The sequence below is a fragment of the Festucalex cinctus genome, chromosome 11 (genome assembly GCF_051991245.1).
Source record: "Festucalex cinctus isolate MCC-2025b chromosome 11, RoL_Fcin_1.0, whole genome shotgun sequence".
Taxonomy (NCBI): Eukaryota; Metazoa; Chordata; class Actinopteri; order Syngnathiformes; family Syngnathidae; genus Festucalex; species Festucalex cinctus.
Genome location: NC_135421.1, coordinates 12146312 through 12170888, shown reverse-complemented (window position 1 = coordinate 12170888; position 24577 = coordinate 12146312). Strand labels below are relative to the sequence as shown.

General features: G+C 39.4%; 1 protein-coding gene across 3 annotated transcripts in view; it reads left to right on the top strand.

Annotated features, from left to right (window-relative positions):
• Positions 1–24577, top strand: part of dachd (dachshund d) — a 163231-nt gene that overhangs the window by 62892 nt on the left and 75762 nt on the right. For all 3 annotated transcript variants that reach the window (XM_077537485.1, XM_077537483.1, XM_077537484.1), the window contains exon 2: positions 23959–24074. In XM_077537485.1, the coding sequence (XP_077393611.1) occupies positions 23959–24074 (116 nt within the window). The remainder of the gene's footprint in view (positions 1–23958; positions 24075–24577) is intronic.

Genomic DNA, 24577 nt, shown 5'->3' with positions numbered 1-24577 from the left:
GGGGCCGCAGAAATGTTTCAGTGGCCAGAAGTTTCCATGGCGTGATTAATAGGAAGGGTAATGTAGTGGGGAAATGAGTAAACACTCCCTTGCTCCTGGCTTTGTGCTTGAGCGGCTTGATGACAAGGGCAGAGCAAGGTGAGAATTAAACAGACCTGCAGAAAGAGAGAAAAGGGAAAGAATAGAGAGCAAAAAAAAAAAAAAACGTCGGGCGGGAGGAAGGGAGGGAGGAGTGGAGCGTGACAAGCCTGGCTGGCCGGCGAGTGGGAGTGGAAAAGGGCGAGAGCAGGAAGAAAGACAAAAGTTTCTCCGGAAGAGAACGAAGAAGAATAATTAAAAGCGCTGGAGGGAGGGCAGTTTTAATTTGGCGTGTAAAGGGCTAAAGATTTCATTTAAAGGCCAGGCCGGCGGCGAGGAGGTTAATAGGACGAACAAAGCGGCCAACGTGAGAACATACAGTGCGAGAGAGCGCGTTGGACTTTCACCTGACACGTTTTTAATTATCGGACCTGTGATATTTCCCGCTGCTTGAAGAGAATGCGTATAAAAGAAAGAAAAAAAAGATTAACTTGATTAACGGTCACGGTCACCAATTAGACACTCGCGGGAAGACGTAGATGTAACTTGACCGCTTTTCTTCAAAGCTAACCGTTGCTCCCAGCACCATATTTGAAGAGCGCTGCCTACTGGGAAGGAGACCAGGACATATCGCGGAGCGTCTGCTTTCAACATTGGAAGATGTGCTCTTGATCAGCACAATCTCGCTCCATTAGCGGCATGTGAAGTTGATGTATCCCAATTATCATAATAAGATTGTCTCGGCCGCATGCTCCACGGGAATCCAAACTACTCTCAAACTGCAGCCAAATGATCAAAAGGACTTTGTGAACTCGACCCACAGTCCCAGCTGTGGGTCTGTTTCTTCTATAGTGCCGGGAAATAACTTTAATTGAATACGACGCATTTCTTTTCTTGTACGTTCGGGCCCCAACTGCTGTAAGCGAACAATCGACGATCCAAAGCTAGACGTCGACCCCGGCAAACTTTTCTTTACATCTAATGAAGGTTGCCGTGTTCAACATGTTTTTTTGGCAATATCTTCAAGAAAAAAGGCATTTATTACGTTGCTTCCTGTAATTTAGTCACACGGTGATGATGATGCAAAATGCTAGCAATCACCCATCATAATTCAGTTTTAAAAACATAAGATGTACTAGTCTTTATTTTTACTCACCGTGTCTTCTAATTGCATTTTATACATTTACAAACTATCACTGGATGGCCTTTTATTACATCAACAATAAAGGCATGGAACTTGGGTGACCATATTTTGATTTCCAAAAAAGAGGAACCGCCATTGCGTTGAACCGTCGACCATGTCTACCCTTTGTGAGCACAGTGAGCTAACATTCTACATGTGTCAGCTACAGACAAGGTGTGTCAGAAAGGTTCCAGGACTGGTGTCACTAAACGTTATATTTCGGACCCAAATCAATGTGGGTCTGACCATCAAGTAGCAGAGTTGTGGCAAATTTGGTGGTGAATTTAGGAAAATATTGAATAGAAATTCTAAGACTGGGGAAGTGTGTTAGACTCCAAGGAGATTACTTCGAAGGGGAAAACTTTTCCGGCATATTTATTATATTTATGTTATTTATTTATATTTATGTTATTTTCCCAATGCAACATAACCTGAAGAAAATTCAACAGAAGACAACATTGAAAGACTCGAATCAAAACAACATACATTAAAATAATGCATCCCGAATTGATGTGAACTACACTGCTGGCTGTAATCACATTCCTATCTCAGTTTTGTTTTCAATCAAAAACATTGTATCTCAAACTTTAGTGACTTTTTTTGTTTTGACTCCTTCCTAATCTCCAAAAATGAAGATGATTTTTTTTTTTTTATGAAATATTAAATGTCTTATTTTTTACTTGACAAATAAGTTAAAGATGTGAAAAACTACTTAAAAATGTCAAACTATACTGCCAGCTAGTGGCTTGGCATGAAAATTACAGTTTGCAGTTTTCTTTGTCGGTCTTTCTGTTACTATCAGAGTAAAAAAAAAATCACTTTTATAGCTACTTATAACACATACTTACCTACCATAAAAATCTTACAATAGCCAGACTCGACCACACGATAGGTTGTATAGCACTTCCAACTAACCGCCCACCCAGTCCTCTCCACACACACACAGTGTTTGACACGTGCGTATTATATGTTTATCAACCTCTAATGAAACACTGACAAGTTCCGCCACACAAGGGATTCTGTGTTCCATTAATAGTCCTTAACGAACCTTGAGCACTCACCAAAAGGGCCGATTGCAGCTGACAGCAGTGGGGCCTTCAGCCACGGCCCCCCCAGAGAGAAAGGGCCCATATTAAGCATTTTAGTGACGTCTGGACTTGGGAGTCTCTCCGTCATCGGCCCATGGGTAGGTGTCGCCTTGCATTTCCTGCGACTCGCATTACTTGGACAAAGAGAAACGTGTCGGTTCATTTGTCGGCGAGAGTTTGTGATTGATTTATTAATCCGAGGCTCAATAAATGTTTGTGATGGATCCCCGGCGCTGCAATTTGCTCCAAATTAAACTCGGACCTCTAATGACACCTGCATGCAGATATTTGCATACTGCTTATGATAACTAGTTGAAACACGTCTCATTCATCAAGCTAACAAACGGGCACGCGAGTCAGTTGAAACAGATGTGACGGTTCAATATGTGACTAAATATACACAAGTAATTTTCATATTTATCTTGATTTGCCTTGAGATATGTTGCGTGAGTGATTTTTCCATCATGTTGCACCTCAGGACTTCTACAAATGTGTCAGAAAAGTGCAGTCAAGGGAATCAGATGGCCTCCGTAACTATAAAAAAGTCTTAACATAATGTAATGCATTTACATTGTTATATTCAGAGTTTAGAGGTCGGACATTTTAAAAATCAGTAGCCAACAAACCCTTAGGTAACAACTTGAAAGCTACTGTTTGTTAAAGCGAAACCAACATAATGTAATGGTGATTAATGTATTCGAGCAAACCGGTGTCGTGATAGGGCTAGCATATTGTTGTTTCCACTACAGTCATGTGGTGGAAATGTAATAATAATAATAATAATAATAACAACAACAATAATAATGATGCATCTGATTTATATAGTGTTTTTCTGGACTACTCAAAGTAGTTATAAGTTCCCGTTATAAATGATGGTGGTAAGCATGCAAATGTAGGTGACAACAAAAACATGTTCAAAACTAACCTGGACGTTAACATTGTATGACATGAGCATTAAGCACGTTACGTTACGCTATTATCTCGCTATATCGTCAGTATTTCAATCTTTTGTGTACACGGACATGCTTACATGCTTGGTGATCAAAAAGGTACTATAAATTAAATAATACTGCTGACTTGAGGCTGTGCGTATGCTCAGTAGCACAAGCTAGCTCAATTCGACAGAACAACGGACGTTCAAAACCCACTGACGCGCCCACCTCTGCATTTGAGCCACATTATGGTCATCCACGACCGTGCATATCCAGTAAACAATATGTATTGTATCGTGTTTACAGATTGGCGATTTTACTAGGAAATCTAAGGAAAAGTTAATGATATTTAATTTCCATAGAACTTCTTGACTTGATTTTTAATTACCGGTATATTTAGAGTGGACCCCCGCAAATAGCGGGGATTAGGGATTTTTTTTTTTTTACTTTTTACCTCAAAATGTATTGTAAAAAACGCTAACAAATCTGAATATGAACGTTTTACAAAGAAAAAAAAAAAAGAAAACCGGGTAGCCCTCACACACAGCCAAAAAAAATCTGCATGTATTAATTATCCCATTAGACATCCTGTTAGTTTAGCATCATCATCATTAGTTTATCATCCTGTTATTTGTTATAATGTACTTTCTTCATTCTTGTCAATGGACCGAAGATATGTTTACTTTATTTTAGTGGTTATTATTATTTTAACAGGACAAGTACTTTGAGAAGAAAGAGTGCCAACTTTAAAAACTCATGTATGAAAACTTGATGACTATTTTCGAAAGAAAGATTATAAAAGATTATATGAAGGTTATTAATAACACTAATACACAATAGATTTCATAAGTAAAAATGCATATGTTTAACACAAATGATTGTTTTTTTTTTGGGGGGGGGGGGTCGACAAAAATGTAAACATATGCTTCTCAATTGCCAGTGAAAATATTTTTTTTTCTGTTATTTGACAAGCTGTACGACAAAAAAAGCAAAACGTTATACATTATTGTTTATTCATACATTTTATATGTACAGTGGACCCCCACAAACTTGCGGTTCAGAACCCTTGCAGTCCTATTCTCTAATGTTTTTTTTCTATATTAATTTATGTGTTTGATCATTGATGATCATTTTTATTAGTTACCGGTAAATATTAAACTATTGTTGTCTACCCGAGTTTGAGTATGCCTCATCGGCAGTCAACACAAATGCCAAGTTGTCCATTTAAAGTTTCTCTATGTACCTCTAAGACATTTCTAATAAACAAGAGCAGTGACATTTCTAATCCACGTTAACGTTTCGGTTGCATGGGAACATCTGCCTCAAAGCGACATCTTTTATTAGAACGTGACAAAACATTTTGTTCTCACTAGGAATAATCGTCTGTATCCTCCACGCTTGCGATTCTCAGTTTATTTTCAAGTCCATTCCCACGTTGAATGCGCTTATGGCTGCGTCTCACACACACGCACACACATACGGATAATTCTTAAACAGATGCTCCCGCGCTATGATTAGTTTGCGAGTGTGTAAAGCGCCGGTCGACACGGATGAAATATAGCGCAGGTTCATTGGGAGTGCAGGGGAAGGAGAAATGTAGCCCATCTGTAATACACTTTGTGCACTAATATCAGCTCCTTTTCTCTGATATTGCAGAGAGAGATATCGATCTGGTAAAATTGTCCCATATTGGAGCTGTCTGTTGTGATATTCATCATGCTGTCACCTCGCAGAAGCACCTACGCGTTATTAGAAACCCGGCTTTGAAGAGGTTGAAGGGTTTAGTCTGCGAGATGTAGCAAACAATTCATCACGAGGAATTCTGGAGAGGTGACGCTCGCCGGTGGGGGGAAGATTTATGTGTCGTCGGGGTGTACATTAAGAATTATATCGTCACGTAAGAGGACACCGGCGGGCTGCGCTTCGACAGTGCTGAGTAGGCCTATTTGCTCCTCTGCTCTTCTTAAATTGAGGGTTTTTTTCTTTTCTAAAACAGAATTCCTGAAGTCTTTCTTGGGGAATGCAGTAGATCACCCCAATGGAGTTATTTGCGCTTGGTTTGACAGGCTAGTCGATAGCAATTGTCACACACGTGGGGATTTTCGGGAATCCGATATTTGCAGAGCCAAGCGATCCAGTTCGGCAGGAGGGATGGTGAAAGCTGCGTCAGCTCTGGGAACGCTATAATATCATAGCAACGCAATAAAGTGCAACTCTTACATAAAGGGAGATCAAGTAACAATGCACTAGTGCCCCACTCGCAATTTGCATATAGTTGCTGTCAAACAAAAGGCATGTACAGAATGTCCAACTTTTTAATGAGTTTTTCATCCAATGAAAAAAAATGCAGAGAAATTCAGGTTTTGAGTTTTTGCTTGTATTAAAAAACAAAAAAAACAAAAATGGGGATGGGCGAGTATCAATACCAGTTATATTGGGCTTTATTTCAAAGTATTGATACTCGAGAGGGCTGTCAATAGCAGGAGTTGCCACCCTCTTGTGGGCCGCCTTACAATCACGAACTGAAGACTACCATGTTTGACAATAAGATGTATAACCACATATTTTGATTGGGATTATTAGATCGAAGGAGGGATTTGGATTATAGTTTCATTTATTTATTTATTAAAATCATTTTATTGTGTATTCTATACAAAATATGTATTTTATGAACAAGATAATACAAAATTTCCATTAAATTCACACAATTTTAAGGGATAATGCTATATAAGGGATACATTAAAATTACCTAGCATTGTTTTGTTGTTGTTTTTTCTTTTTCTTTTTTTTTTTTTTTTTTTTTTAAAATATGTTGTGTATCAAAAGTACTGGTGGTATTGGTACTTGGTGTCAGTATTGGTAATACTGGTATCGAACATCCCCCCCCCAAAAAAAATTGCAGTGTAGCCGTCTCCATTTTTTGTGATGTTTTTAAATTTGTATTTTTTTTTTAAATAAAATAACTATTTATTTGGGGAATAAAAACAAAGAAAACTGAATACACTTATTTGTGGATTTTTTCCCCCCAATATTTGTTAACATATTTTGTATAATATATATATTTTTTATTTTATTATTTATTTATTTATTTATTTATATATTTTTTAGGTTTTGGTGTATAAACGCAATACCGCTCATAACCAAAATAGCACAATACTTATAGTAAAGCATGTAGGTCGTACTTGGCAGCAATATGCTCAGGGTATGTTTTTTTTTTTTTTTTTTTCCTCTCCAGCTGAAGCTTAGGCCAGGGTCAATGTGAAAAGAATTATAAACAGTTTGACATAGCAGTCAGCACATAGCACAAACTCGTCAGGCTTTTGCTTGAAAGCAACATAATGTCAGGAAAAGCCTACTAGAACATCTGAAATGTATTTGGTGATAATCAGAGGTACTTTTAATGGTGGCTGGTTTCTGCTGACTTCCATTTAAAATACTTTGAAAGTGATTTTAGGTATATTTTTTTCTATAATAAAAACTTTGCATTTTCAACAGCAGACTTTTGCTATTCACTGTACAAGCCATAAAGTAAGATAGCAATGACAGCAGGATATTAAACTACGTGTGTACTGACACTAACAAGCAGTCAGTGTTAGACTGACAACTTCTGGCCTGACAGGAATACCAGCGCAATATTTATCCGTACACTGTTGATATTGGGACCTGCAAAGAGAATTCTGAAGTCTGGAGGAATGCGGCAGCTCGCCCGAATACAGTTATTTGTGTGACAGCCAGTCGATAGCAGTTTTAGTGAATCCGACATTAAAAAGTTCAGCTCAACGCCGCCCCTCCAGTCGGGATTTGGAGCGCCTGTTATTTCCTGTTCTTTGCTCAAGCAGCCTTCCGCAAAAAAGATCACACACATGTACACAGACGGAATCCAAGTCTTCCGTGTCTTGCGGAGGAGGCGCTTTGATTTGTCTTTAACTGGGTACAAATGCTCGTCTGGGAATGCGCAGGCTTTGAACTAAAAGGGAGGAAGGAGGAGGGGGGTTTGTCTCCTCTCAGAAGTTCCCTCTCCTTCCATGCATGCCTCTTCCAGGCTCTTATTGTTGTATTTAAAGCACAGCTGGCCAAATTGATCAACGCTAGCGTCGGTGTATAAACACTCCCCCAGCAGCGAGGGGCGGTGAGGGGGTCTTACAGCCAGAAACAGACCCCATCCCTTAACCTTTTTGCGTGTACACAAACTGAGAGAACACTCAAGTTTGTGTAAACATTTCTTTTCCCTCCCTCAGATCGCTTTTGGACTCCTCCTTCGTATTTACTTTTCATTAATTATTGGGAAAATCAGAGAGAGAGCGAGGGAGGAAAAAACAGGAATAAACAGAAGATAATTTTTGTTGACTGTTTCATACAGGATCTCAATCCTCAGTGCAATTAATGCTAATCACTATGCTCTTCCTGTTTAGCTTCAACTTGAGCTCGTGTGTGGCTGTCGCTGCCCTCTCAAAACCTCTCCATGAAATATTGAGGAGAGGATTTAGGAAGAATTTGTTGTATTGCTACCATTTTATGCTCATGACTGTACTGTCAATAAAATTGTATTTACAAATATATGATTCCATGAACTTAAATTAAGTAGTACTACAAGGACGACGACTACTAATACTACTACAAGTACTACTACTAATACTACCAATACTGCAAGGACTACTGCTACTAGGATATATATATATCATGATAAATCGTGATACTTTGTCTCCCAATAGACTATTGATACGCCTCCGCAAGTATCGCAATATATGTAGTTAATATACGGCCACTATAACGGCTCCATTGTTCATTACTTATTAAGCAATTACTTGGTGGGCCTCTAGGGGGAGCACCTCATAAGAGTGGTGGGGAAATGAGAAGAAGTCTTCAGGCGAAGAAGACTCATCAGCTTACTTTACTTGTGTACAGCAACTGACTGACTTTTGCATATGTTTTTATGCAAAATGTGTATTATAGCTTCAATTTTAACATTGTAAAACATATTTTATGTTTCGACTTTTTGAAGCACAAAATTTCTGAGGATTATTAATATTGATTTAATTGGATTTAATATTTAAGTCCTTTTATTTTGTTTATTTACTTTTGCAATGTTCCACAAAAAAATAAATAAATTGTCAGTTTATAAAATGAAATACTTGACTATGTAACTGACTGAAATGTTGCAATTTTGTTGACAGAAAGTTCTCTCTGTTAAGAAGACGTGTATTTATTTAAAAAAAAAACACTTAAATTACTCACTGTGAAGAAGACACCAGTTTTAATATTGTGTTTCAGTGACAGTACAAAAAGAAACAATTTTCTCATTGAAAAAAAACATCAGTTTATGTCTTGAGTTGTTTTATCGTAGATTATCGTGGATTTATTACCTGACCAGTATATTAATAATCGGTATCGTCATATCGTGAGATAATCGTTATCGTGAGCCTTGTATCGCATAACGTATTGTATCGTGAGGTATCCAGAGTTTCCCACCCCTAACTGCTACTACTACTACAAGTACTAAAACTTCCACTTTGCAAGATTCAGCAGTCCCATTCAAAATTTTCAAATTCATATTTGGAATTTTGCAGTTATAATAATTGTTGTGATATATTTAGTTTTGTGCAACATTGTACTAAATTCTCAAGTCAATATGCTGGTTGTCTTGTGTGTGTGTTTTTTTAACTGATCTTTCTAAATGTTGAGTCAGACAAATAAATAAAAAATATTGCTTAAATGGTTCAACCATATTTTGAGTACTTTTACAAGACAACAGTGTTGTCAAAACAGCAACGTTTTACATTAATTTATTCATTTTTAATACCTCTTGGCCTGTTCAGGGAGTCACGTGAGCAGAGGCCTACCCCAGGCTAGCTGGTTAGCTGGCAATCGCAGGGTTAGCGTTAGGGATATATAGCATGAGCAATTCATCTTCAATAAACTTAAAAAAAAAACAAAAAAAACACCCAAAATGAATGAAAGAAGAGACTCCATTTTTTCTTTTGGTAGGTTCAGCTCAAACTTCATTTATTAATGACTGTTATCAGTTCATCAGAATTTTAGAGATGCTCAAATCCCGCCACTGTTGTGTTTCTTCTGCATTTGTTAACCATCACCCCACTGCCAGAATTAAAAGTGAAAGCCTTTAACTGTTGACTCCATCTGAAGTCACTCTCCACGACAATTTCAAACAATAACGACGGGGGAGCATGAATGAAAATGCAGCTTGATTTCTGTTCTCCACAGCGTCTTGCTACGGGGAACCAATTAACTACCCTTCAGGATGACTTTCACTCCTAACTGCCGGTCTGCTCCGCTGCCAGAAAGCGGGATTAATTCTCAATTAATCCCCGCAGCAGAACAACTCCGCCTTTGTCTGCCGGGGAGGACATGAGCATACAACAGCGAGGTGACTCCGAGAGACGCCCCCCAAAACACCCCCCTTAAAGATTGATACGCCCTGTAGACTCGCTCTTCTCAAGCTGAAAATAAGAGCCATTAAAAGGAAATGCTTGACAATGATTTTTGTTTTAGGATTTCCAGCTTTATTAGCCATGCATATTAATGAGTCAATTAATTCCATTCGTCCTGGCGAGTGGCCTGTTTGTTTTTTGCGCCTGACCTTTTATCTTAGATTCGTTCACGCTCGGCTCGCTTTAAGCACCCGCTCCTCGCTGCGATTCCCATAGCCTCGCATCCAAATAAGGACTTTTTATGTGTTTAGCACTAAGGTGCTCCCCCGCGCTTTTGTTTCGATGCTCCATCTCTCAGAATGGAACCTTTAGGAGTGCTCGGCTACCAAGATCAGTGTCAATGATGCTGTTCGTGTTGTTTTCAAATCCTTTGAAAAAGGATTTGCCATTCATTGAAGTTTTCTTATTATAAACTGAAAAGTAGTAAAGTATACCGTGTTTTTTTTTTTTTTAAGTGGGTATTTTAAAAGTATTTCTGCTTTATTTTTGGCCTGTCAATAGGTGGCAAACTGATTTTTTTGGAAACTCAAAATGAAGTTGCAGGGATAATCTGTTGTAATATAGCACAACTTTATAACATTTCTTCAACTTTTAAACATTTGAAACATTTGGGCCCTTCTTCCAGGCGAGCAACTATTGGAAGCTTGTCATTGTGTCGATGGCGCTTCACAACAGGTTAATGTTTCCATGTGGAGAAAAAAAATAAAATACAGATTACCGAATAATAATAATAATTAAAAAAAAATGCAATTCAATGGGTGTCAAATCAATTACACACGGAATTTCAATATTTATGGAACGGCCGGGTCACTATTCCCTGGGTTAACTGTAGAAAAAAATGCATGCATGTGTGACACACTGCATTTAATTAAATAAAGTTATAAATCATTCTTATTAAGCAATTTGAAAAGACTTAAGTTTAGCTTTTATTATTATTACTATTATTATTATTAAATGTATTTATTTATTTATTTATTTTTTAGGGCTGCACAATATATCGAAAATACTGTTATCGTGATATTGGCCCATTCAATATGCATATTGCAAAGACTTGCAAGAAGTTTCATATGGAACTTTCTGCTTTTATCTGAATTTGGCCAGTCAGCGCTAAATAAAACGTGCACCGCCATCCAATAGTTGAACATTATCGAGAGGTATTTACAATTAATTAACTAAGATTATATTGAGTTTGCTTATTTTGCTGCATGGAAAATTGTAATTTTTTCATTAGATAATAAAAATGTAATTTCTGGAGGTACATGTTAAATATCGCAATAGTATCGATATCGCTATATTCAGCAACTATATCGCATATCGCATGATTTTCCAATATCGTGCAGCCCTATTATTATTATTATTGTTATTGTCAATTATATACAAATATTGTTTAATATTGTCAATGCATTTTGGTGAATTAATTAATAACAAACAGGATTGTCAAGCTTTGTACCATACATTAATTTTAATCCTTACTGTTTATCTTGAGTTTTTCCAACAACTTGATGGAATCGTTTCCCGAACAACGAAGGCAGTTGTTGATTGTTGTGCCATCTGATGTGCTTTCATGATAGGCATTTCTTCGCTACATGTGGACTTAGTGAAATTGAACCTGCTTTAACCCATTAAGTGAAAGTTTCAAATTCAACCTTGTTAGTAAGATGCTGCCTGAGTGTACCTAGAACCTCTTACCACTTATATCCCCCCCACCCCTCGCACCTGTTATCGTCTTTGTTGCCTCTGTCAGAATGCCTGCCGGATGCATCCTACCCCCGCCCCCCCGAAACATGACGGGAAATATGCTGTTATAGCACACGGAATATTTGCCTGATGGGATTTGTAATAAAATTACGACATTTCCTCTCCATCAGCCTCTCGCTCTCTAATTTATGATTACGCTGGCAAAAAGGACATGTTTTATACATAAAGACACAAGTAGCCTCCAGTCTGCATGAGTAGCCCGTGTCCTGCTTTCAGAGTTCCTCCGAGAGGACAGGAGAAATAATTGAAAAAGTTGAAAAGTGTAGCCGCGCTGTGTACGTATCTTGTAAGGGATGCCCAGGAAATGAGATTAATCAGCGCGGCAGACATTGTGCGGGGGGAAAAAAAAAAAGTTTGCCGTGAATGCCTGACAGTCGTGCTCTTTCTCTCATTTCAAATGTTGGCAGGCTAGCAGGCAGCTCCAAGGGAAATGCGCTCCTTTCATACTTGAGTAATTGATGAATTGTATGCAATATGCAAATGAGAATCCATAAATCTTATGAATGACAGCTTAATTTATGTGAGCCTTAATGAATGCAGGATTAGATTTTAATTAAATATCCTCAAAGGCACCCTGACTGGGTAAGTTTTTAAAGCCTTGTTTTGAAGACTTGTTTCATATGCATCACAGTTCATGAAAAAAAAGAGAAATTTCCTCGCAGTTTGAAGATAAGACCTGGTCTGTTTTGTTAACCAAAGGCGCTTAATAATAAATACTGGAGCCAATCATATCAACCCATCTCATTTGGGGCTTTCCTGGAACTGTGCACTGGCGTACATTTGATTAACTGCATTTACTTTAAGCGCTATCTGATTCCCAACATTTGCTACAGTATCTTTTTAATTAAGAGAATCATCCATTAGGCATGGAAAAGTCAACCAATTAGGCATTCCTCGTCAGTTGCCGTGATGTGGGAAGCCTGCTTACTCATTATCGCGGCCTGTTGATGTGATACTAAACACTCTTACTCTGTAGTTACGGCAGCGGCGGCGGCAATTATGAAATCTTCTTTTTTGCCATTAATGAAGCGCGCTTTATAATCAGCAATTTATGGTGTTTTAGATGTTTTGTAGATTGAATTTCACAGCTGAGAGGCTTCAAACGGCTCTAATGGAATGCGATTATGAGAAAGTCTCCTCCCAACAGATTGGAGGAGTGCGATCGGCCGTCGATGTAATAACTTTTCTGTGAGTTTGAACAATAGTTCCACTTGGAGGCTGTAAAAAATATTGTTAATAGTTTTTGTGCAGTACATATCAGTCGCGTTGTTCACATCACCCCAGGGTACGATTCATAGTGTAGGTGGGGCGGCTGAGTTTGACATCATAGCAAAATGTTGCTAGAAAAGTAGAAAAACAAGCACCATAAACACTGTATTATCTGTTATAATCAAATCAGATCAGTGAAGGAATGCCACTTTTTTGGGGTGTCAGGCGATTAAAAATGTTATTTGTAATTAATCGCATGACTTGAATAGTTAAGTTGCGATTAATCACAAATGTTATCTGTTCTAAATGTACAATGAAATGTACATTTTTTTTCCAAGTCTTGTAAGTGGAAACAAATGTTAAACTAATAGAAATATGGCATGCATCTTTTAGTCATTGTAAGAGTAATTTCATAATAATTCATAAAATTGACTTAAAATTAAAGATGTACTGTAAAAAAATGAATGTGATATTGATTTGTGTTGGTCATTTTTTCTGCCTTTAGATGGCATAATTTCATTTGTAAGAAAGTGGTGACAGCTCAGTGCATTTTTATTTTCATATTAAAGACAGGGTCTTCCGTTTTCACTCAGGAAAAGGCACTTTATAAATACAGGATGTATAGCCATAAATTCCTTCTCAATCAACACCTCTGGGCTTCTGTTAATGTGTGGTGGTGATTTTTTCCTAACCCCCCCACCCCCTCAGGCCTGTATTTTGCCATTTTGTGTTTGTTTTGTCAACAGCGGTGACGTTTCTGTGGACAGACCGTTGTTTAACCCTCCAGCCAGTCGCAGAGCGGTGGGGGGGATGGCGGGGGTGTGTGTCACTCACTGTCGCCAGACAGAGCCGTGCAAATTTGTCCGCTGCATGACGTCACTCCCGCGGCAGCTTGACAGCACGCACAGATTTTTTTTTCACTCGCTCGCTCGCTCGCTCACTCACTCACTCACTCACTCACTCACTCGCTCACTCACTCACTCACTCACTCACTCACTCACTCACTCACACAAGCTTGAGTGAGTGAAAAAAAAATCCGTGCGTGCAGTCAAGTTGCCGAGTGACGTCATGCAGCCGACAAATTCGCCCGGCCTCGTCTGTCAACAGAGAGTGACACACCCCCTGCTCTGCGATTGGCTGGAGGGGTAAACAACTGTCTGTCCACAGAAACGTCCCGCTGTTGACAAAACAAACACAAAATGGCAAAATACAAGCTTGGGTTAGGAAAAAATCACCACCACACATTAACAGAAGCCCAGAGGTGTTGATTGAGAAGGAATTAACGGCTATACATCCTGTATTTATAAAGTGCATTTTCCTGAGTGAAAACGGATGACCCTGTCTTGAAGAGCTATCTAATCTTTAACATGAAGTAACTTGTAAAATTCTGCACATTTTTCTAATTGTAAAATACTACTTGACCCCTCCCTCCACGAATATATGCATTATTATTACATTTATTACTGCTAAATTTTGATGTGGACGTGTCTGCTGCGTTGCGACTGGAATTCCCCCAGTACAGGTTTTCCAAGTAAGGGGCGAGTCATTAATCGCGTGTTTAAAAAAAATACATAAATAAAAAATAAAAAATAAAAATAAAAAAAATGGGCCCTTTCATCACAAATAATATGAGTCGGCTCACGGGTGTGTGTTGCATTAATAATTAAAAAAAAACTTTGCAGAGATTTAATATTTGTCTGTGTGTGTGGTAATTAAGTACAATTTTTATTGCATATGTCATTTTTTGCCAGTAGATTTTTGCCAGAGTAGTTACCCCGTCATGCAGCATCAGCTTTGTATGATAAATTGCTTTAACAGCTGATTTAAAGTTTGCCTATACATTCCCATGAGGCTCTCCTGGTCCCGCTCTTGGTCGGATAACAGCCCTGATCCAATCTGTTGTTGACAGATATTAGGCACTATTTTACGTAAAAATGTGCTCAACTGACTGGAGGTTAGCCGCCGACACTTGAGCTGACAGTTCCAATCAAGCCGAAGAAAAGCACTGGGAAGTGACCAGTCCCTTAGCAACTGCTGATCCCATGCCGTCGCCCACACAGGGATCAGGCACCAGACGGGAGTTTAAGAGGGGTTTTAGTGGGGACTGAACGGCTGCTAGCCCTATCCGCCCCTTCCTCGGTCTCGTTGGTTCCTCACTATTTGATCTGCCATATATTGTTGTGTAACAAAAGGTTCACAGTTTGCAAGGCGGATGCAGCTGTTCGGTCCCATCCCTAATAAATAAAAACTGTTCCCCGCCCTCACCAACTCGCCCACAATCTTGATAAGATAAGGTCCATGTGGCTACCTGCGCCGGGCGTCTGTTTGACAGGTGCAAGGGGAAGCTGATGGAGATAATCCAAGAATAAGTTGAATGCGAGTGCAGATACAAGATGAGGCGCAGGGATAGATGGCTGCATGAAAAAGATGGATGAGCGAATATATTCCCATGTATCACGGTGTGACTGTGAGATTACGATCATCACAAGCAATAGACTGCCAAGGTCAGCAGGAAATATAAATCATCCCATTTTTTCCTTCTCTGTATGTTGAAGGAAATATTTGATGCATACCTATTGCCTTTTTTATTTAACAGTTTGCTACAATTTACTGATTTTATCTCACAGGAGTGACTAAAAACTCAAGATATTGAATCAGTTGTGATGATCCAAACAGAAATGTCAAAAGTTGCGTGAAAGATGATGGAATCCTTTAACAATTTAACACTTTTGTGTCTTCATGTTTTAAAGCACTGATACAGTACGTTTGGAAGAGGAAATGGTCTCAATTTGTAAATGATTCACAAAACGCTCGTCTGTTCCTGGTGTGTTCGTTTGCATGGCCGCCCGATGTTATCTGTACTTTTGTGTTTGCGAACAAGATTGTATCCGCAGCGCAGTGAACAGAATTTGTCTAGTCTTTAGGGTAGCGTGAAACATTAGTGGATCCACTAGAGTCTAATTCATGTAAAAATGAATGACGTAAAATAAGAATCATGTAAAATAAATAACTGCTTCATTGTGATGAAAATACAGAGAACTCTGAGGCTCACTGTAAATCGTGGAACATGGAGTCTTCCTGAAACTTTTTCCCATGGGAAAAATAAAGTACACATTAAGAACATAATACAATCAAAAGCAAGTCCATGAGTTCCATGTTGATGATAATCTCCAATTAAAGAATGGCCGAGGCGTCTTCACAAATGGTGTGTCTTTGCCACATCCAATATGGCTGCGACGTCGACGTACGACGCTCAAGACAGGGTCTGTATATATGTTTTATTGTAAACGTTTTCTTTGATAATGTATGCTGGCAAAGTGAACTATTCAAGAGTATTGGCTGTGTGTAGTAGCACTGTGTGAAAAGAGTACAGTATCATAAGACTGATGTCTGTAGTAGTTCCGGACTCATAAGGTTGCTTTTAACTAGTAACTTTGTAATGTTTACTGACCGTCACTGAAACGTTGCGTGAAAATTGCTGGCTGTGTTTTAAGTTTTAAACTTCACTGTAACTTTATATTGGCGTCTAATAATGCAACTGCTTGATATTTCCCAAATCGTCCATAGCCTGTTAAATTGTTTTCTCTAAAAATATAGATGCTAGCTTGCATTGAATATTTAATTTTGAGTTGATTTATTCTGCCCAACAATACACTATTGAATTTTCTATTGATAGTAAGTCCTTCAAGCAGCGGTTAACCCCCCAGGGGAGTTTTTAAACTGTTTGACCTGACCAAATACATAAAAAATAAATAAATAAATATAAAAGCTCATAAAGTCAGCATATTCCGGTCCCTGACGGTCCGAAGCGTCTGTGTTTCTGCCTGACCCGGCACTTTGAAAAAAAAGGTAAGGAGGCGCTTTGTTTTATCAATAAGACCTTGTTTTCACGGCTGGTCACCACCCCGGCGAACCAATCAATGGGTGCACGCTCCGCTATCGCTGGTGGAGAAATGAAAAATAAACCCCAGATAATCCTTCAGTTAAAAGGTTACTCGGGGCGATAAAAGCTATTTTGTTAATTTATTTACTCTCTGCGCCGGAGAGATAAAGAAAAGGAACAATTAGGGGAATTCTAGGTGAGAGATTTTCAAAGGGCAATGACATTGGGTTAATATTTTATAAGGTCTGATTGGCGGAGACCTGCAGAGGCCTTTTGTTTACACACGGAATGATTCACTCGTTTGTTTGTCGGCCGAGCGAGCAGCGGAAATGGAATAAATATCTTCATGCCTACCTTTTAGGCACGTCAAACAAAAGCCCAGATAAAAGGTTAATGGCTCAATCAGAACCGCCGGAAAATAATATTACCATCTCTGTTGACATAATCGGGTTGGATTCCGAAAGACGGGAGGGCGGCAGATGTGTGTAACAAAATCCACTAAAGGCGGCACGGCACGCTCACTTGGGCTCAACAATATCGATTGATTTATAACCGATCGTAATCACTGCATTAGCGGCGTTGCGCGTAATGAGATCCCAGTCGCCGTTTCCGTCCCCTTTTGCGTTATTCCACGCCTATCACTTCCTGTAAACGGGGGTGAGAACGTGAATGCAATTATCGGGGCTTTTATTGCGTCGCTGCGTTGAAATTGGAGTCGTGTTGGGCCCCGTGTAATCCGATTGCCCGCTGCGGCGTAGTGTGTTGGCGAGTATCGGGTTCCCGGCGACTCTGCTGGGTCAACATCAGGCCGCGCCATTAAAGGGGGTCCGGTTCAGGGAAAGTTCAGCGTTATTTCCTTTTAGTGCCGACAGCAAATATGTGATGTATCTATTTCTTTGTTTTGCCTATTTGACTTGCTTAATTGAAGCCAGCAGACATGTGAGGCCCTCAAATATCCTTAGCAGCTCAAATGTAAATAAAGCCTGGAATCATGTGTTTCACAAGTGACCTCGCAATTTTGAATATTGTCTCTATTTCCGCACACAATTTATACCAGACGAAAATGATAAAGCAGCTGTAAAAATAAAGTGAAAGATTGAGCTTGTTTCCTGATCATTCCTGCAGCAAGCTCAGTAGAAAGTGAGAGCAAAACTACCTGGCCTCCATGTAGAGAAACACCACACGCAGGATTCATGATTTCATGAAAATAAGAGACCTAAGTATGGTATCCTAGAGTCTTTAACTACAGTATAATCTCTCACTGGCTTGGCCTTTATACTAAATTCTTCTTTATATCTCAGTATTAACTCATTTGCTCCCAAAAACATATAAGTATGTTCTATTTAAAATATTACCATGCTCCCAAAGACGTACGCATTTGTTTTTGTTTTTGTTTTTTGTTTTTTTATGCTAGAACATACAGAAGGCTTCGATGCAGCCTCTGAAATGAAGAGAAGGATTGAAGCAATGGTAGTTATTACAAAAACGGCCAGCAGGTGGCCAGAGAGTATAAGAGATCAACCAGGGCCATGTTGCAAAAGGCTTTTTTCCACGCTGAGTTTAAAAAGATTTGTGAATAATGATAAAACTTAAGCCTGGTTCACACAGCAGGAGAATTGGCCCGATTTTAGCCCCGAATTTCCCCTCCCGACAATCGTAAGGAAGCGCCGAGACGCAAGCGATAATCTTCACTGATAATCCTGCCGTGTGTGTTGTCACTACACACGGCGCCTCCCGATATCGCAGCTCGGAAGGATCCCCAACTTGAAATCGGGCATAATCCAACATGTTGGATTTTTTTGGCCCGACTTCGCTCCGCACAGCTGATTGACAGTGACGTGCAGCCAATCAGAAAGCGAGCCAGCGAGGAAGCCGGTGGGGAATCCAAAATCAAAACAGTCATGAAGCAGCAGAAAGTCCGTGCTCGCGCTATTACACTTTTTATTTTATTTTATTTTTTAATTAATTATTTTATTTTTTATTTTTAAACACGCACACACATTCTCCACAAATAAACGTGGTCTCCGGGTGGGACGCCAACCCGCGCCGCCAGCACCGAGCCGAGGGCAAGCGATGTCTCGCCAGTGCCCATTTACGCTCCTTTAAACAACACCTTTTCTTTTTATGCCGCTTTTTCGGCTGAAAACCAGGATTGAGACTTCCCGTCACATTCTTGAATGAATTCGGCTCGTGTGGAGTGTGTTGATTGTGCAGTGTGGCCGCACACCACACACGGTACGTTCAAAACTGGAACTCCCGTGATTTTTTCTCTTCAAATGTGATGTCTGTCAAAGATTGGAAATCGGCCGACAATTTTAAAATCTTGCCGTGTGAACCAGGCTTTTGCTATAATCTAATGCCAATTACTGTAAAACGGAAACAGATTTTTTTTTTCCTGATGAAAGAAGAAACTCTAATCTTTCTTTTGGTAGGTTCCATCTTTTTCTAGCAATAGAACACAATATTCTGTGGGCCTTGCACCAAAATCAGTCAAAATCCAGTAAAACAGTCAGGAGAGAAGGGCGTTGCTTCAGTGAAAATTGCTGGGAGTAAATGAGTTAATATAGTGACTGGAGCAATGTTTTTTATGCCTTTTTTTTTTTTTTAACTTGTTCTGTTTGATTATATCAATCAGGTGTGTTGCCTTCAGGCAAGTTAAAAAGGAAATCAACCCCCCAAAAAAATTCTTGACAATATGTTCTATGCAGCCCCACTAGTTTAAATACAGTATTCTGGTTAATATTGCATAAGTGGAAGATGAGTTAAGCAGCAAAATCAAGCAGTTTTTATCAGTATCAGGAGGCGGCCATTTTGTAACTTGTTGTCGAGTGAAAATAACATCACAGTTGCTCAGGTCTCAGGTAACAACCAGCAACAGCACCAACAACAGCTTAACTTCAGTAAACAGGTGAGCTGTCAAATTTACAGTTACAGTGATTTGCAACCATTTACAAGAATAAAAAAAGACATCATATTAACATTATTGAAGACTATTCAAAGCTTGATTCAAGACATGTTAATACAAATTAATGTCTTGTTTCTAGATTCATGGATTCAAAGCCCTTTAAGGATCTGCAGGAACTCTGTAAATGTAATGTATCCAAAAGGAGAGTGACAATAAACGTATAATTTATGAAATGCAAGCCCGTCTTCTTTAGGTTAACATCATCTGTGAATGGATCAACATTTAACTGGACTCGATATAAAAAGAGAAACTTCTAAATTGAGACTGAAGATCATAAAAAAGTGTTTATATACATATCTACATGACAGTGTGATGTGACCGCATTTCTGGTCTAAGTGGCTAATATTCAGGTTGAGACTTATTCTTAGAAAAATCAAAATCCCAACCATGCATGCATTCAGTTCTGCAATAATGGCCTAGTTCAGGGCCTTTTTCTGTGCCAGGCTATTTAGGGAAGTCAACATCTGCTGCTTGATAAATAGCCTGGCGCTTTTATTGTTGGAGGCCATGTTGAGTTCCTCTGCGGATGCACTGTATTAGTTAGCTTGACCGTCACAGATGTGCGGATGCTATGTTACCAAGTACATTTGTGCTACTTTCACGAGCAACTTGTATGCACACAAGCTGACAAACCACTTTTACCTAACTGTTTTTTTTTTTCCATCCTTAAACATCACTTTTTTTGTCCATTTGAGAAGCTTTTTTTTGCTTTTTGTATTGTTGGCAAAAAGCCTTTTAGCCGTCACGTAGCCTCCATTGAGGTCTTTCATAAATAATTCAGCCAGAGTACGAGTGAAAGTGATGACGGCAAAACTGTCCGCGATCGCTCCCTCTCCTCCGATCAAAGCGGCATATAGAAATAGGAATTACATTTCCAGACATTCCCAGGTTGAGCGGGCACTTGTTCGCCCCGCTCGCTCGCTGCCCTCCTCTCACTTTCGCTCCCTCGCCACTTCGCTCGCTTGTATATTTTTTCCCGCCCCCCCTTCAAAGGGTTCGACGAGGGTCGGCTTTTAGTCCTCTCGAGCCACGCCGTGAGAGTCAGCACATTCAGACAGACGGAGCGAGCGAGCGCACTCTATTAGCAAGCGGCGAGGTAAGTAAACCTCACAAGACACGGTTGAATAAACTCCACTATTAAGGCCGTTTGCTGCGGATGCTGCCTGTGGGAAATGCAATGAGATGGGCTGTAAGGCAAACGACCACAATGGCTGATGAGGGTGCTGGATTCAGCCACAAGTGTTTAATAAAAAAAAAAAAAAAAAATACACATCGTCACTTAAACAGATTTAATGGAAAAGGCTGATTCCTGCTCAGTCTTTTTTGTTTGCAACACACAAAGCAAAAACACAGTTTATGGCAATTAGCGAACAAAGTCAGTGTGTTTGTAAAAAAATACCATTAGTTCTCAACATCTTCATTTTTGTGAATATTGGGTTTGAAAAAGCTCTTGCTTAAGGGCACTTTTACACCTATCATTGATTATCTGTGGTCCACATCAGCCGATTTTCTTTGCAAACCTCCCCACTGGTGACACTATTCTGATGCTACTTTTTTTTTTCTCTCAAAACAATGAGTATCGGTACAAGCATTTGCAATTGAATACCAATTGAAGTGTTTATTTTAATCAAATACTGTTCATAAACACAAACTTTTCTTGAACATGACATGTGTTTAACTCAAATGTAACACTGTTTTGCTATTCGTAGGCCGGCCCAATCATTATTCCCAATGAATATACTGTACTTATACACACTAGCAACATAAATTTCATAGGCAATTACATAACAGATTGTGTACTAAAAATGAAAGGTGGCTGCACTGAAAAGCAAGCTAGCATTACATGACAAACAGGTGGAAACAAACATACAACTCATACTGAACAGATGCATGGAGTTGCAGCAACACAGTTTCATCTGCACAACACATGAACTTATTAGGTCAATGCGGAAAATGTGAGTTTCCAACTACAAAATACAAATAAATACATAACCAGATCACAGTGTGGGCTGATAAGGGGGAAGGAACGCTGTTATCAGTGCATTAAATTGTAAATCAAATCAGAATATTATCACCTAATTATCAACATAACCAGAGCATAAAACTTCACAAGTACCAATACTGTATTAGTATCTAATATCAGTACATCCCAAGTATTTAGTATTTACCCCATTATAGCAATAAAAAGTTAATATTTTGTCTATAATTAATTTGATACTTTCATTGTTTTTCACATACAAATAGTACCTTTAAAAACACATTTTGCAACTTGCTGTCGACTGAAAATGACATCACAAGGGCTCAGGTAACCAATCACAGCTCACCTGTTTTCTAGATTTGGTCATGTGACATTCACAAGCTGAGCTGTGATTGGTTACTTCAGCCCTTGTAATGTCATTTTCAGTTGACAGCAAGTTGCAAAATGTGTTTTTAAAGGCACTAATTGTACATGGAAAATAATGAAAATATTAAATTTATTATAGGCAAAATATTAATGTTTGACTGCCAAAAATGGCTAAATAAGTAAAGTATCCCTTTAGCAATGACAGCCATGTCGTTAAGGGTAAAACGTGCTAAGTGGTAGGCCCAATGGTTGAAACCAGTCTGAGATGGTCACTTCCAGTTAATTCCAGTAATCAAACTCGGGTGTGTCTAAAGCAGAGATTGAAAATTGCAAACAGGAACAACAAAATTCACCCCACAAACACATAACTACTTTTTTTTCTGGTATTTTCTCCATACAAGCTAATTATCTTATTTTCAGTTTCTTACAAAATGTAAAATAATAATAATAATGCAGTGCAGTCATATTTGTAGCACTATAACAAAGGGGTCTTGCATCCTCTTGTTTTTTCAAGGTCCTCATCTTTATCTTTTTGTTTGGTGTTGCAGCCCTCAGAAATATTAAATTCAGCAGTGACGAAAATTGGTCATTTGTAGTTTAGCGTTATGTCATCCCATCCAACAACTAAACCAACTGGGAGACCTTTTTAATTCCCCACCCGAGTTGAATTACACCAAGTTCAAGTACGATGAACTAATGAAATGTTGATAGCTGAAAACATACTCCCCTCCCTCCTTGGCCCATTCCATACCACAAGACACAAGTCTGAGCTTACAGTCAAATATTTTGTTGGATCGCCCTTCCTATCTTGCCGTCTTCTAATTTTCTCATTAGCACAAGAACAAACATTTATCTCTCAGCGGAGAATGTAATTGTGGTTTCTAGTGGAACACAATACATCACATTTGACTGTTGCAGTCTTATTAACAGAAAAATAATTCATTTGAATGGAGGGTGCTGCGAGGGGGGGCGGACAGCGTCGGCCAGCACCAGTCGACAATTTGATTTCTGGCCTTGTGTTGTGTTTGTGAAATGAGTGCCATGTTGTTCCGGTTTTGACTGATCTTTGAAAGATTTTAAACAAGAAGCCCAGCTCACTTTGGAAAGGATTTAGTAGCCTGATAACTCTCAGACTATTGTATGCCCAATAATTTATGACGCCAATATGTCAGCGGTGTCAAGTCAGCCATAATTCATCTTCAGTAGAGACACCAGAGTATACCTTTATGGACTCTTTGCCCCCTTATAATATGTTTTTGTCACCCTGTAGGCTTCTCTTTGTAAGTATAAGCCAGCAAAGTAGGTATTGATTGCAACTCGGAGCTGTATTAACACGCCAATGAGTGAGACGTGTGGAAAGTCGGCGTGGTATCTGCTTCCAAGGCCTTTTTTCCCCTCCTCAGTCAGGTGACTGGGTCATTTATCACGGCTGGATCTGTGCCCCTCGCTCGCTTGTAATAAAACTCCCCCCCATCGGAGTGGTCCAACAGGTCTGAATCACTCTGTCACAAAACCTTCCAGCGATGGCATGCATTAAATCAAGCAAGCGGAACATTTCCTAAGGCAGCCATTGCCTTTTAATTTCCTGAAGAAGCTTAAAATATCATTCATTACTGCAACTACACATATTTGGTTTTTAAAAGTCTCATAAATCAATAGTGGCCTGACTGCAATAATTATAACAAGTTAATGTGTAATTTCCAGACTGACGCGGGCTGAGGATTTTAGCATATGCAAACGAGGCAATTCAAATAGTGCGGGGGATATTAATGCGCAGAAACAGGTAACGAGGTACGGGCTATGAATTATGCATCAAAAAGTGGTTGATCTTCAATAAAAGGAAATGAATTCAGCGTGTAATCTAATTAGTTATGGAAGTCTATTATGTTGAGCTGCAGAAAGCAACTGTCCTTGAAAGGGAATTTATTTACAGTGCGTGTTAGCTCGTTGTGGAACGCTCCAAATGTTAACACCAGCCGTCGCTGTCGCCCCCCTCCACCACCGCCGCCGCCGCCCTCGCTACCACCCCCACACTCTCTCATCCATCTGCCTCTCGTCTTTCCTTTCAGCTCCAGACCCGGTCGGCCCCCGAAGAGGACCCAGAGTGTGACTTCGCCCGAGAACCCTCACATCATGCCCCACACGGTCCCTGGTCTCATGTCCCCTGGCATGATCCCACCCACAGGTAGGCTTGGATTCCCACTTAGTCTTGGACAACCATTTACATAAATTATATTTGGAATAATTTGTTCTAGTGTCCTAAGTGTCAGATTGTAAAACCCTCCTTGAACGCTCTTTACCTGAATAATCCATAGAGGAGGGGTCATTTCATTTTATAAAAATGAATTCTCACATCAGTATAAAATGAAATCAACCACTAATGTAACACATACCTTTTAATGCATATGGCAGCTAGCCAGTCGCGGCTAGCATGAAATACAAAGATAGGACAATTACTGTATTTCGACAGAGGGAGCAGCCTTATAAGGGGTGTGAAGAGAAAAAGTTAGTGATAAGAAAAAAAAGTCTAGTAGGAAACATTTTCACTTCTTATCAGACTCAAGTGTTTTGTACGGAATCGTGGACATCTGCGATTGGCTGACAACCAGTTCAGGGTGTACCCTGCCTACTGCCCGAAGCCTGCTGGGATAGGCTCCAGCACCCCCGCGACCCTTGTGAGAAGCAAGC